Source organism: Acanthopagrus latus, chromosome 3 (assembly GCF_904848185.1).
Source record: "Acanthopagrus latus isolate v.2019 chromosome 3, fAcaLat1.1, whole genome shotgun sequence".
Lineage (NCBI taxonomy): Eukaryota > Metazoa > Chordata > Actinopteri > Spariformes > Sparidae > Acanthopagrus > Acanthopagrus latus.
The window spans coordinates 2,622,138-2,638,213 of NC_051041.1; the positions used below are offsets into that span (position 1 = coordinate 2,622,138).

Genomic DNA, 16,076 nt, shown 5'->3' on the forward strand with positions numbered 1-16,076 from the left:
AAAATACTTCATAGGCTTTGTCTAAGAGTTGGATGAATGACTGACTGAATAAATCTGAGTGGGTTTCATTTTTATTTTGTCTGGGCATGTGGTGTGAAACTGGGCTGAGTTCCTCCTCAGAGCCCCTCTGACAGCTGTAATTGAGGCTCAGGTGGTCAAGAGGTGAGGACGTGAGGGGATTCACAGCTCTGTCGTGTTTCACCTGGCAGGAAACAGAGGTTACTTGACTGTGGTTGAGGGACTGTGGAGGTTAGAGAAGCTGGCCACAGACCAAAAGTTCATTAGTCTGAGTCCTGGCCTGGCACCAAATCTCTGTGAAGACAAAAGGCTCTGCGGCGCCTCACCGGACACCACTGAGACACCGTTCAGCAGCTCTTAAAGACACAATCCTGTATGTCTTCTTTTTTTCCGTTGACATCTTAAGTGTTCAGCGCTCGTTGATGCATTGTTGTGTTGATGTACTGCACCACGCAGTTATCACTTGTCAATCAAAAACTAGTAGCAGCGTGGTGATGTCTTTAACTTTGGATTTTTTTCTGTTGATGCAATTTGGGATGAAGATGCCACTTTTTTTCCTTTGTTCAGCTATGAAAGACTCTGCGACTCCTCCCGGAGAGCACAAATGAAACCTGTGCAGCCACTCAATAGATCAAATATGTCTGTAATAAGTCTGTAGTGATGGCAGAATACAGGGGGGCAAAATGATGCAGTCATTATCCATAGAGAGTTAGAAAAGTTACAGGACATCAGCAATTGCCCTCTTCTGCTGAAGCCATCGCAATCATTATGTGTGGTGCAAAGCCCAGCATGTAGTGAAGGTGACCCTGCAAAATAGCAATGGGGGACACTTGTTTTGGTCAAAAATGTAAGTTGAGAGGGTAGTTGTTGCATTAAAATATGCTAAATCCCCAGAAAAGTTAATCACAGGTTTTAGTTTTAACATTGGTGATTAAGCTAGGGTTAGGATAACTTGCCATTTTCAAAATTGAAGATTGTAGGTTGTTAATGTTGCTGTTTGCTGCAGCTGCCATTGGCCACGTGAACCAACCAACTAGACTGTTAAGACATCAACATTTAACACTGCACAGATGTTAAACCACTCTGTGCTCCAGACCTCTGAATCCAAGTACAAGTGTGATGACATTGACTTATTACTGGTTGTTATTAGCTGAATTACAGGAAAAACAACAATTAAAGTCAAGAGTAATGTTAACTGCTCCCGACAGCTGCCACTGCAACTTAACGTCAACCGAAAGTAATAGCTGTGTCTCAGATCAAGACAAGAGAAAATAAAATACGTCCCATTCTGAACACGAGATCAGCTAATGGCAACACAACACTGATTTCATCCCGCACTGAAAACTTGTTCGACAGGAATAATTATTTCATGTGAGACATTTAAATCCTGATGGAAATCTCTAAAAGTTAAGTTTCGATCGACTGCCTCTAAAAAGTGTCGCAGTAGCGGGCGATGATGTTGGAAATTATTATGGGGAAAACTTAACCAAGCATGTGAAAATGGATTCAGACCAGTTTCAATCATGTTACATTCCTCTGTGACGCAGAATTGTGTTACATAAATAGATTCTTCAAAGATTCTTAGTAATCGCTGTAAGTTGTATCATTAGATAGAAAGTAAAGGTAAAAGTAGAAAACGGTGCACCTCTCAGGATGTCTAATGAGCTAGAAGGGTATCAAGCTGGAGACTTTTCGAACAAATTCATACTTCCTCGTGCACTTCTATAAAATGACATCATAACGTAATCACATTATATAATTAAATATATGTTCGCAGTGATGGATGGTCTTTATTAAGCAGGTTTCAAGTCTTTGCATGTCATATCATTATTCATTATAATACCACAACATAACACAATCATGGGAATTAATGGCTGGCTGAAAGGCAGGAAAGGAGAAAGCTGTGGAGCCGAAACAATGTGCGCTCAGTTAACCTTCTCTGGATGAGTGGAGGAGGGAACTTTTTGCGTCTACTTTGCAAAATCGATAGTTTGTCTTTGAGGCCTCCAGAGACACTTTGAAGTTTCCACAAGAGTGTGATGAATCACAAGTTTTCACATTTTTGGTACTGTGTTGATTAGTTGCTGTTCTGCCTGTCGAGATCAATCAGTGTATGATAATTATTCCTTTTCATTCAACTGGGTCATTTAAATGATTTCAATACAGTCTGAATGCAACACCTGTGACACATTCAGGAAGTGCTTCATCGCTGCATTTCACACTGGGAACAAAAAATAGAATACCAAGGTGATTCATATCGTAGGGAGAGAAAATGTTAAGGATGGAAGTAATTACAGCCTTATTGGTACGCATTCATGTGATGAAGAAGGACAAAGAGAGCAAGGCTGAATGATAGTCTGAGAAATAGCTGAATGATCATCCAAGCGTAGGGTTTCACTGCGGGTAGAAGGACACGGAACAAGTCGGAGGAAGATGGGCCCATCAGCCTTGGAGAGATTTTACTTTGTCTGGATGAGACGGGAGTTTAGCTAATAGAGAAGAATAAAAACAAACAATGAAGGTAAAAAGAGGAGGGCAGTCAAAGGGAAAAAGGTGCTTCTTTTTTTCTGTTCATAACAATTACTGCCACAGGAAGCAACAACAAAGCAACCAAGGACTAGAAGGATGTGAGATCTCAGCTGTCCATCATGTTTGTCAGCCACCATACCACACACGTGATTTCACACAATGTAAACCTCTAACCCTAAAGCTGCATTTATACTTCAGAGGTTATGTGCTTAGCATTTTCTAATATTAACTATGCTTGTGCTAGCTTACACTCAATCCAATTATAGTACCATCTGGGGTTATGTCAACTAAAACCTCGGAAACTGCCACTGGTCAGCTTGGACTGTGATCTTGTAGTTCTAGTCTTTATAAGCAGATATCTGCATAGGAATGATGAATATGTGGGACAAGAATTTGGTATTGGGAGCATTTTTGTTTCGTTTTGCAGTCAGAGTAGTATTGCCAATCATGTTTGAATACCCTTTGGTTGCATGCTGGCAAACAGTCTGTGTGGACAGCAGAAATGGCATAACCCTCAGAAAATCTTGGTCCAGATATCCGTTATCTACATATCCACTGGCTACATTGGAAGCCCTCAAACACTGGCCGTCAGGAATCAACTTATTGATTTGCCTAATCACTGTCTTAACCTAACTTAAACCATATCTTTTAAACAGAGTCCGAAATCTTGAGTCTTTGAAGAAGTGAGCCCCACCATCACTGTCCTCTCCAATAATGTCTCCTTTGTAAAGGTCAAAAACTGAAACTGGTCTTCACAGTGACAGAGGCACAAGACCACGCACACACGCACCATTTGCATCCCCTGTCTAACCCATGTTAAACCAACTCCATTAATCCAGCCACCAGAGGGGGATTGGCATCATGGAAACAGCAGAGTATCTGCCAACACACACACACAGTCATGTACAAACAGTCTGTGTTGTCCTCTCCCTCTCTCAGTTTCTCCAGCACTAATCTTTCTGACAGCCTCTCTCCATATTTCCTCTCCTCTTCTTCATTTCGGGCCCAATCCTCTCTTGCTGGGTCGCGTTTTAAAGGATTTGAGGCGGGATAAAAAGAATTTCACAGGAGCACTTGGATCAGACCCCCTTTTTGTAAACACAAACGCAATGCCCCCCCCCCCAGCCCCCAAAACAACGAAAGCAGGATGAGGAAAAAGAAAATACTACTGTACAGTAAAAAACAGAGAATTAAAAACATAGCTACAATATCTCACTGAGACATACACACAAAAAAATGTCACGGTGTGTTTGTGGTCTAACCTTATGAATAAACTCCCAGAGGAGATGCAATATGCAAACTGTATCTTCTTTCAAGACCCAACTGAAAACAGTTTTATCAACTTGCGTTTAATCTCTCACCCAAGTTGCTGTCACTGAGATGTTTATTTGTTTGCTGTGAGTTCTGTATTGCTTATTAATGTTTCAAGATGGCAATTTTTTGCATTTTTCTCGAACTTGCCCAACATTCTGGGAAACATACTTGTTATCTCTCTGATAGAGTGAGATGCTTGATGGCAATCTTAGGTGTGTGTGCATTAAGTATGGAGGTGGGGTCAATATGAGGTTAGGCTAGCTTTGCACAACAGGTGGAGGCAGGGATAATGAGTCTTTCATTGTAACTTCAGTGGGCGAGTTGGATCACAGTGTTACATCCATGTTCACTTCAAGATACAAGTTTTCAACACATTGTTATGAGGTAATGAGTTAGCACCTACATTACATGTGACAAATATGCTGTGGGAGGTGCCAGACTGCAATGTTGCTTTGATAGATAGAATTAGAGCTGCAACTACTAACAAATCAATAGATAATTTGTAAGTTATAAGTTGCTAAATGAAATGCCTTGTATTTCGATTATTGATTAATTTGTTCAACACATTTTTTAAAGATGAGAACGTCCAAGTTGTCTGGCTTCTTTTATTTGCCAAATAATTTGCTTAACGCCAGGTAAAACCTACAAAAAAATGATATACAGCCTCATTTTATGTTTACTGAACTGAAAAGATCACAAAAAGAAAGTTGCCAAAATGTTGGTAATTAGAATTTCTGCACATCCCTTACATTCATAAGTGTCATAGGCCTACATATCAAATTTGTACATTTGTAAAATAACTGTCACATCATGTTCAGTTTACATATTTGACCTGACTTTCAAATCAGGAGAGATGGCGAGAAGGCTCCCAAGTCAACAGCTGCAGTTCAACAAACCTTAAATTTGCAATCATGACACCACTGGACATGTTTAAGGATATTTAGAACAGGTATCTCAATCCAAAGCTTGATCTTTTCCTAACCAAGTGGCCTTTGCCCCAAAACCCACCCACGCCAGGTGAACCTAAAGAAGTGTAAAGTTGTATTTATTCTGGGTGTTGATATGTTATTAAAATATCAAAATGTACATGAGATCCTCACCTCTCCGACCATGCCATTCCACTCCCCATCAATGTTCTTTCCATGCCTCCCGTTGGTCACCAGGTAAAGGTCATAGGTGAAACCCACAATTTTTGCCAGTCGCTTGAGAACGTCAATACAGAACCCTTTGCAGCAGTGCTTCATGGGCCCGTTGGCATCCACCACCAAACTGAGGAGACGGTGTGAGAAAAAAGACAGATGTGTGAGGTAGTGAGCAGGAATTTGAAGATGTATTATCAAGTACGCTTTGACCTTGACGGGCTGTTTGTCCGATAGAAGAGATTAAAGCAAACAGACAGATGAGTACAGAAGAGACACAAGCAGAATAGCAAGAAAAGGAAGGTATGAATTATGGGCGAGGGACTGTGAGCGGATCGATACTGACAGTTTGGGCTGTTGGGCTTGGAAATGCAATGCTTGACAGGTCAGAGAGCTCTGGGGGAAAATGGTTGCTTTATTAAAACTGCATTTTGTTCTTTTGGATGCCTTCTAAATTTGAAAAACTTGTACCCTGACCTCTGAACGCCTCTTTCCTCTGAGAATTCATCTGATAAACACTCAGGAACAGGTCACACATGTGAGACATTTAGATCATTATCAGTCAAGTGGCTGCAGTGTCCTCCATCAGCTGTCCATACCAAGTGCCTGTTTGAGACGTAGCTATGGCAACCTCTCGCCTCTGTTACCTAGCAACACAACACACTTGGTCTTTCAGTGAATTGTTTTTCGACTACGAGCCAACGTAACGTCAAACTTATGGCAGTGCGACACTTAAATCATCTGTACTGATTAAACATATTGTTCTGCAAAGTAGACTAGTGTTTTTTCTTTAGCAAAACAAGAGGAAATAAAAGTTTTGTTAATGTGAAATTTAGTTTTTTCATGGTTATGAATTTCTTCAACAATAGACTTGATTCTCTTCTTGGGTGGGTGCAATTAAATTTGCATTATTGGCATAATGTAAGTCTTGTTTTTTCTTGGTTGCTCCTCAGTCATGTTACGTCTCCCTATCTGGTATGCCTGGTTCATTATTTTCTGGGGGGTTTTCAAGCTTTTTCTGTGGGCAGCTGTGAGTTTGTTTCCCTCAATCATACTTTTAGCAATAATTTCTTAATTTTGCTCCCTCATTATAGATAGGTAACTAACCATTTTAAATTTCTGAAGCTGAAAACCACTTTGTTATAGACGTGTGATGCAGAGGCAAAGCCACTTTGACTCCCTGCATTAGGTCAACTCTTAATCTTGAATTCAGAAACACATAGTTATTTCTCTACAATGATGCACATGAAAATGTTTATCATATGCCAATTTGGTAGACAAAGCCCAGCCGTAACAGTAAGCGGATGCATAATGTCATAACATTGTTCACAAGAGAATAGATGAAAGCAGGTAAATAGCTGAACTCACATAGTTAAGTGATTAATAGATTTTGGACAGGTAAAGCAACAACATTATTTTTCTTAGTCACTTAAGAGCAGGTGAACAAATATATTCTCCTGCTGGTTGGTAACTGTCTGTTGCTGAGCAAGTAGTGACTGGTTAATCAGATTTGTTTTCAGTGAAGACAATTAGCTAAAATTAAATGCAAAGTGGATGATAATTTCGTGGTTTTAACTATGAGGGACTCCATTCACAAATAAAAGACTGCTACAAAAACAACTGCTGCTGTGTTACACTGTATTCTCATAAGGGAATTCATTTAATTCCTGCACGTTTGCAGAAGATGGGGGGAAGACTGGATTTAAAAAATATATGAACAGTTACATGGTCATTTTGAAGCCCAAGAGCATAGAGCTTCTTTTTTTGTTATTATGTGGTAAGGGATCGTCTGAGATTAAAACACAGTGCATGCATGTTGTGGTCCTCATCAAAAGTGGTAAATATTTATAGCAAAAGGCACTTAGGTTTAAGTGCTTGGTTGTGTAATAGTAATTTGTATGCATGTTTAATTCAAGCACTGAACAAATAAATCATGACCTTGGTCGTGATGACAGGAGGAAATAATAAAGTCGTTATCTCTCAACATCAGGGGACTCACTCGGTGTGAGGTAAAAAAAAAAAAAAAAAAGACAGTAAATCAATTAAACAGAGCAGTACAAAAAGAGAAAAATTACAAGTCATTTATGATGTGAAATTGAAAAAAAAGATGTCAAAGAAAGACAAGCACCACAGGGAGAAATGCTGGGTCAGAGGCGGTTGATTAACAAGAGACCAAAACTTCTGTCTCAGCCAATAAAATTGATGGAGGATGAACTCGTTATCTTCCTATTGGCCAGGTCATGCGCTGGTAGGAAGGAGGCTTATCTTGGATAGAGCAGGAGCCCAGAGCGCGCGCACACACACACACACACACACACACACACACACACACACAAAACACACTTTGTCTCTCTCTAAACCATATACGAACATAAAACAGGAAAATAATTGATAACAGATTCTAGATACTATATCAGTTATTAGGAATCAGTAATTAATCAGTATCATATTGTTCCTGTGGTTTGGTGACATAATGTGTGAAGTCATAGGAATGCAGCAGGAAGCTCTTGCTGCATGATTAAAAGTATATTGCTATGCTATGATGGTATGGATTAATTAAAATACAATTAACCTTACTTTGCTGTTTGGTTTCAAATTTCTGTTATGACATTATGGGCTATCATGCATGCTTTTAAATTGAAAATAGGATTTTGTCAGAACATACGAGGGCTTGATGGCAGTACTGTCCTTTATGTTTTTTTTTGTTGTTTTTTTTTCAGTTTATTCACTACAAGAGGGATTCGGCACCACAAACTGAGTGATATATGTGAGTTGAACAGCATCTAGTTATCGGAAGTTTGCTGGTTCAGTTCCCCCGGAAGTGCCAAAGTGTCTTTGTGCAAGATACCGAACCCCAAACTGCTCCTGATGTGCTGGTCGGCAACTGCATGGCGGCCACCACCATCAGTGTATGAATGTATGTATGAATTACAGTGAGTTGCTTTGGACAAAAGCATCTGCTAAATGTAAATGTATGCTTTTTAAGTGGCACCAAATGACTTTTTAATGTATAGCTGCTGTGGGGAAATGTTCTCCCTGAGATAATTAAGAAAGTTTGTGATGTTTTAATCTATTGATCCCACATGGTGCGTCTTTCTTTAAACCTACCCCTCTCTGGACACTGCACCCAGAGATGGTAAAGATTTACTGTCTTGGTCATGGATGCTTGGCCAGACATTTCAATTTCACAAAAGATCCAAGCAAGGAAGTTTCGGGTTTCAGGATGTTTTCTATTGAAGCACTTTTTGAAACTTCTTTCCCACTTTCCACTGAGGTTTAAGGGCTGTTAAGGGCTTAAAGGAGAAACCAAGAGGAGACATCAAGGCTAGAAATCACTTGTTATATACAAAACCAACTCCTGTTGTGGATACAACTGCTTCAGTCCATTCTCATACAGTACACATACAGTATATTATTATGTTTCTGTCTGCTTCTGGCCATAGTAAACTACAGGGCATTCTGACCTGTCACTTTTTTGGGGGGAGTTGTTAACACTCACTGCTAAATTCCTTTTTTTGTTATTTCTCTTATTTTTGCTTTTGTAATCCTGAAGAATTTGAAAACTCTCATCATCATCCTCTCAGTGAGTCATATCAAAATGAATTCTAAAGTGTGCTTTGATGGCTATAATGGATAGATAGGCTGTCATTAAAAGCCAAAAAGGTCCAAAGCAAGTGTTGTGAAACTGTCTTTTTGTAACACCAAAGGAGCTCTGCTGTGCAAATCTGAAGGAATATTTTCTGTTACTAAGAATGTTACTAAGAATTTCCTTTGACCATGTGCTGTATGTTTTGGAAGGCACTCAATTTTAACATTGCACAACAGTTTCACCACCAAACAATGGACTGCCAGTCAACTATTGGTAGGTGTGTGACACCCTCGGCACAGCATTAGCAATGGGTAAAAATGACAGGGAAGACAGATGAACGTATTATAAAGAGCTGAAGTCTGAGTCGGGTGGAGTAGGGAGGAGAGTGGCGATTTATTCATAGGACTGTAAAGCTGTACAAGAGTGGAACCTAATATCATTAACACAAAGCTGCTGTGTCAGTGATGGCAGAACCAGGCAAGCCAAAACATGATCTTTTCCTGACTCCTATCATTTGTCAGTATTTAACTAAAATGTGCAGTGTTTGAATACAATAAAAAAAGAAAAAAAAAAAAAACAGAATAGGAGCGAAAACAGCTATATTTTTACCTGGTGTTGATAGGCATTCGACAGGGTACAGAGTCCCGGATGCAGGAGCTGGTGCCCGGGTCAGCCGGTTCCACAATGACAAAGGGCCTCTCTTCCAAAGTGACCACTCGGAGGTGCTGGGCGTCATCCAGTGGCTTCAGGAAGGAGCCATAACGTGACCACGGATGGTAACGCAGACGCAGGTGGCCGTTCTCCCACCAGCCAACCTGAATGGATCCAATGGAAAATTTGGCAGTTTTAATACACATCTACTGCTTAAACATTTTACTTATCACTCACAGCCACCTATGTCATCACAAGTCTATATTTGAAAATACAAAACAGCTGGGGCAACTGGATCCAACACCTTGTCCCCAGATGTGATGTCAGTCCCCATAATGTAATGTGGAAAACAATGTCCCTGCAACGTTACTTATACAAGTACTCACACACACCCACAAAACAACAGACGTGGGCATCAATACTTTACATTTAACCAACAGAAAGACCATCACACATATACACAACTCATGAGAACACATGAACCCACACATTCTGAAAAAATACAATCAGGTGCACGCATGCACACACACACACACACACACACACACACACACACACAAAATTATTCATGTTGGCCACTTTAACACATTAACACAAGGACCACAGAAACAAACAAGGGAGCAGTGTAAATAGCAAATTCACAGCACCTGGCACTTTGGACCAGACCCACTGTATCTTTAATGCACTTTCTGTCTCCCTCTCTTTTTATTTTTTCATACTGTGTTGCTGCTCTCCTCTTTCACTCTCTCTGCTGCATAAATAATAACAGCCAGAACCAACAGTTCATCCCGGAACAATATGATAATTTACTCCTCTATGCTCATCTGTCCTTCAGTTTACCCCTCTAACCTGTTTTGCATTAACCAGGATAAATGCTTTCTGCTGCTCTTTAAACACAAAAAAGACATTTAAATGCACACGCACAAACAGAGACATCCTTGTTTTCATCACATGCAGGGACATTAAATAGACTTACATTCATTTTTCTGGAGCATAGTCCCAACAGTTATTTCCCTAACACTAACTTTTACCCACGTCTGAACCCATAAACTTAATGATATACGTTTTGGGGACCAGCATTTTCGTCCCCACAAAGTTGTTGGTCCCCACAATTTTATTGGACTTTCAAAATTATAGATAACAATACGACACACACACACACACACACACACACACACACACACACACACACACACACACACACTAGACGGGTTGAATCACCAATATTTAATCCATTTTAAAAAATATATAAAAAATGTAAATCATATTAATATATTACAATCAGCAAAGATTCTATTAAATGTTTATGGACCAGTGAAAAACCAACGGCTGTGGCTCGGGTGTAGAGCCAGCGTCTTGTTATCGGTAGGCTGCTGATTCAGTTCCTCTAATCTGCATGTAAAAGTGTCCTTGGGCAAGATACTGAACCCCAAACTGTTCCTGATGAGTTGTTTGGCACCTTGCATGACAGCCACCACCATCAGTGTATGAATGTATGTATGAATTAGTTGCTTGGACAAAAGCTTCTGATAAATGCCCAAGATGTGAATGTAAAAAACAAAGAAATTCCGGCACAATCAAATTGTAACTAACTTTGATCATCCTGTCAAAAATCAATAATACTGAGGTGCTTTCCATTGTGAGGGATTGCAGCATTTGGAAGAATAAATAATTCATTGTCCATTACTTTGTTTCCCAAAATGTTCTGTATGATCAATAATCTGTTCTGCTACCCTCCATCTGTCAATAATTCAATATTAATCATCCCAAATCAACCAATAGCTGCTTTACAGAATCCATCACTTTGAGAGGAGTGTTTGATTTTTCTGTGTATTTGCCTTCTCTGTTCTGCCACAGTGGCTGTGATGGCTCATTGTTACGCAGCTCCTCTTCTGTTTGTTACAAACAAATCACTGCTGCTGCTGCTGCTGCTGCTGCAAAGGTAAAACTCATCACTATCTGAGTGCCAGAGGACCTTTTCATGGGAAGAATAAACACTCAGTGATGAGAATGGCAATAGTAAAAACTGCTTTATCTGAGGAACATGCTGAATTACTATTAGAACAGCTTACTCTGAGGAGGTAGCAGAACGGATTAATCAACAACTTGAAACAGTTTTCTTTAGAAAAGGATTTAATGTCATTTTCAATCAGTGTGAATATGTCTGCCTGTGTAGATGCAACCTTTTATTTGTTAAGTACATATTTTCACAGTATATAGGATTGAAATAATGCATTTATTTCCTTTTTTCCCCCTATTTAATATCTGTGATCCTTGGATTGCTTTTAGTTGAAGTTGAAAACGTAAAAGAAATTAACCCAAGTGATGTCACAGAGATATCATTAATGTGCTATCATTATTTATGTTACAAACTGAAGGCATGGAGTTTGAAAGGCACGTTTACCGGGCAGGAACAATTGATTTGCTGCAGTAGCCCTTTAAATGCTTTACGATGGTCGCATGCAGTAGGCAGACGTGGAAAGCAGAGTTTACTTGATTATAGAGTTTAAAAAAACAAGACACCAGAACCCCCATGTTAGGCTTTTCTTCAGTGTATTCTTTTTTGTTTGTTTTGTAAAAGTTAAATCAACTTCAAAATAATATTCACTTATATTGTGTATCTGGCTGATTCATTGTGCTCATATTTTGCCCTCTTTACCCCTGTGACCTTAATCTTCGAGTAGGAATGGTACATTTTGTTCATTATTATTGGGAGTCTTCGGCTGTCTTTCTGTCTGCCTCTGTCCTTCTCAGTTGTTTCATTTTTCATTTTTCTCAGGCTTGGTGTGTCCTTCTGTTTCCAAGGAAGAATCAAGGCTCTTTAAATACCGATAAGACTAATGTACGTATTCGACCTTGTTGTTTTCCTGAATGCTAAAGTCACTATTAAAATGTCAGCGGGGAGAACCACTGGGAGTTGCGACCAAGAATTCCTTCCATCAGAACGGGCAAAAACAAAGCCGACCTCACCTGTTATAATTACGGTGGGACTGGCATCCATTTTATGGGCGGCTAGGTGTCAATAGGTGTGCATTCATCCGTGTGACTCCTGCCAGCAGTGGATTCATTACTACTTTTAAGGGAATTCTGGCTCTGTTTTCACTCTGCCATTCCATTCTGTGAGTGTAAAACAGCTGCAAATTGTAGGAAACAACTGAAGTACCAAATTGCTTTTAAACTCCTGCTGAAATGGAATAACTCAAACAGCAGGACGAGAAGTAGTGGCAACTGAATCGGAACAAATAAAGTTTGTTTAATAGTTTGATTTTACATTGACCTCAAAAGGGTGATCCTCTAACATCATGGTCAGTTTATCCATACAGCATTCAGAGTCCAGTCTCAGGCATCAACCAGGCTTAGCCAACATCCAGCTAAATTGGCAGCTATTGTATTGTTTTATTCTTGATGAATATGAAAACATGAGCAGCGCTGAATATGGACTTGGGGAGGTATGGGTAGTTTAAAAAACCTAAGGTCACACCTTCCGGCTGAGCTCCAGATTAAAAAATGTGGAGCAACGGACGAGATTTTGTCAAATTAGCATACTCCAAGAAATGCTGTATTATAAGGATTAATTTTTCTCATTTGTCACCAATTTGAAAATCCTTCCCACTCTGCAGCTTTAATGATGTGATATAATGATAAGCTGCTCAATCTAATATATGTGTTTAATATACAGTATGTCTTAGATAATTCCTGATCTCTGCTGATTATGAGTGTTATCATCGATCATTGTTACCATTATCATGCCAGCTCATCTATTTTCCTGTCTTTTTGCCACCTGACTTAATCTGCATGATATTTTAGGTGTTAATATTGATATTGATATATACTTTTTAAACAAAATTGATGATAAAATCTAATACCATGGTCACCCAATGCATCGGTTACCTTCAGAGAAACAGATCAAACAGTAAAATAGTGCAGAAATAATGCTGCTCAGTTACCTTGAGAACAAATTGTTATTTTTTCATGTTATTTGCTTGTAGAAGAGTCTTCTATCGGAAACTACTGTTGTTTGAAAAGTGCAGAGCGAGAATAAATCTTTAAAGCCTCCCTTCCTTGTGAAGTACCTGCTGAATTATTGTAATTGATTAACAACTCGCCATCACATTCTTCCTGAACATCCTTTGTGATTATTCCGTGTTGTTGGGTTGTAAAATACTTTCTGCATTTTCAAACTGAACTGAAATAGGATTCAGCTTTGTGTGCTTTAGGATTCCAGCTCTCTTGTCATGATGATTAAAAAGACGCTGCAGCTCTCTTGTCTTATTCGCTCATTGATCCACTGTGTACTTCTCCGCTTACACTCGAACAACAAACAAACGTAAGACGACTTGCTGTACGGTTGCATCACATAACATCCAACTTAATAAAACTCACAGATGTCAAACAGAAGAAATGAGTTCAAAAGCGTATATGAAGGAAGGCTCAGTTGGAGGCAGAACAACAAAAATCAATGTAATAACAATCCAACAACAACATAATTCGATTCAGGAAAAAAATGGCATCAAATAATATAAACAACATCCCTTTCCAGCCCAATTGCCCGGATATAATGTTAGCAGTTAATGTTTCTGCATACAGGTGACAGGTCAGAGGTTGACATTTGCACCAGATGTGGCACAACACATTCATATTATATGTATATTAGCTGACTTCCACATTTGGAGGTGGAGGGAAGATGAGGCCTTTATCATAAGTCAAAGGCTGCCAAGTGGCGCAGTTTGACCATGGGGATGTTTTCCAGACGTTACCATCTTCAGGTGTTTTTTTAGCCATATGACAAGGTATGTTTTTAAAGGAGATTTTCAGTTCTTTTTGTGGAGACCAAAACAGGCAATATGAAGCCGAACCACAATGTTTTTCTAACCATGTTATTACGTGTTGCTGATAAAGTGTGGATATCTTGGTGACACACACAATTGGTTCCAGCCGTGTATGCTTCTTTACCGAAAGGGTGGCTAGAGTCATTCCAATACCTGGTAGAGGAAGGTAGGGAGGTAGGAGGAAATTACAAAAGTATGCTATTTGCCTAAAGACCAAATTTTTTTGCTAGACCAAACATTCATCTCTCCATGAATTTTCTGCCTCTTGAGAGTCCTGACAATTACAGTACCAGGACTCTCTAAGAGCACTACAGCCAGAGCTTGTTCCACTGCCCTAAAGGTTGCTGTGCTCGGCAAATACACTTCACGATTCAGTTCAAGAGAGGTTAATTCAGCAGATATTTGCCTGGGAAATGGGATGTTCAGATAAATGAGGTTGGAAAGAACCACTGGGCAGTTAGGGTCAAGTGCTGGTCTCTCAGGGAGACGTACCGACGTGGTCTATCCTGTGCTTGGTCATTATCCCTCAGATCAAAAGCAGCTGAATACAACATTCTCTTCAAATTAGCCTAATTAAGGCCTTTGTCCATTAAATATGAGAGTCCTTGGCTCAAGCAAATGGATGGAAAGTTAAATGACATGGTCCAGTCCATTGAATTAGTGCTCTCATCCTTGAAAATTCTAAGAACCAAAGAAATATCCAGAGATGAATCATAAACACTGTAAAACAAGTCTAAATATTATTAAATCCTACAGTAGGATTTCATTTTTGAAACGTGACATGGGTATTCTGATGACTTCCTCCTCGTCTCACCCGAATGTCAGACATAAAAAGAGCAGCACGGGAGCCATGTTTAGAGAACAGCCGTGCAAAGTGAACCCTTATCTGTCACTTTTTCCGCCCGCTGTATCCAATTTTTTTCTCCTCTATCATTCCAAACCTGTGGAGTGCAAGACAGCAACCTATCTCCTCTGTCAGTATCTCAGTCTTTATTCAGTATGAATTCAATACAGTGATGTTGAGGTGCATCAGTATTGTAATTGTAAAATGGTACTATGAATCCCATAGATGGAGTTGTATGTGTTTGCTGCTTCTTGCACCTCTCTACTCTTCTGTAAGGTTAATTACTGCCGGAGGGGTTACAGCCTGGATGTGTTGAACTCAAGGAAAGACTGAGTGAGACATGAATAAAATAGCTGACACACTCCAAAAATAAATGCCCCTTGTTCCGCAATCAAATGATAAGAGGCAGTGCTTTTTTATTTTTCATGAGCACAGCCGATTTGTCAGATTTTAAACTAAGTATCACCAGTAACTTCAATAGTTCCCCTGATCTGAATCTTGCTTCGAGGCGTGTTCATCTTCTGCAAAACAAGATCGGGGTCAATTTGGGATCGTAGCATGCATGATGTATGAAACTTTGCAAACAGCAGCATTCAGTCGAAGGTTTTTTAGATGCAAATTGCCAACAGTAAGTCAGAATTTTATAGAAAGTCCAGAGGGAGAAATATTATGCGGTGCAGTGACAAGTTAATGTGTTTCATCACGGATGTTGACGACTGAAAGAGGAGGATTTAGAGGCCGATTCAGATCAAAGACGCACTGTGTGACACTGAGGAGGATTGAAACTGGTGACAAAAGAATGGCAAAATTAGATTTTTATGTCAAAATTGTCGAGCAAAAGCTGCTGTAATGTTACTCTGATATACAATTTCTTACTACAGCAGTTCCTTTCTGTTTCATTCTTCACTTTATGCATTTTAAGACACTGCAGCTTATCTGATCATGCAATCTGCAAAATTGTAATCAAAGTATGCCATCCTGCTTTTTAAGATTTAATCAAAAGTGGAGAACATTGTGTCAATTTGTGATAATAACCTATCAGTCTGTAACAGTTCCTATACTTGGGGTAATATTTTTTTCAGCAGGGTAAATCTCCCCTGAAGCCACAAGAGCGTTAGTGAGTCAGTGCTCATTCCAAATTTGTTGAGGCAGAGGATGTGGTC

General features: G+C 39.5%; 1 protein-coding gene across 1 annotated transcript in view; it reads right to left on the reverse strand.

The window, feature by feature from the left end:
* Window positions 1-16,076, reverse strand: part of grin2da (glutamate receptor, ionotropic, N-methyl D-aspartate 2D, a) — a 195,360-nt gene that overhangs the window by 49,407 nt on the left and 129,877 nt on the right. Inside the window, exons 8-9 of the mRNA XM_037094042.1 lie at window positions 9,199-9,404; window positions 4,962-5,130 (exon numbers count right to left, since the gene is read on the reverse strand). Of these exons, the coding sequence (XP_036949937.1) occupies window positions 4,962-5,130; window positions 9,199-9,404 (375 nt within the window). The remainder of the gene's footprint in view (window positions 1-4,961; window positions 5,131-9,198; window positions 9,405-16,076) is intronic.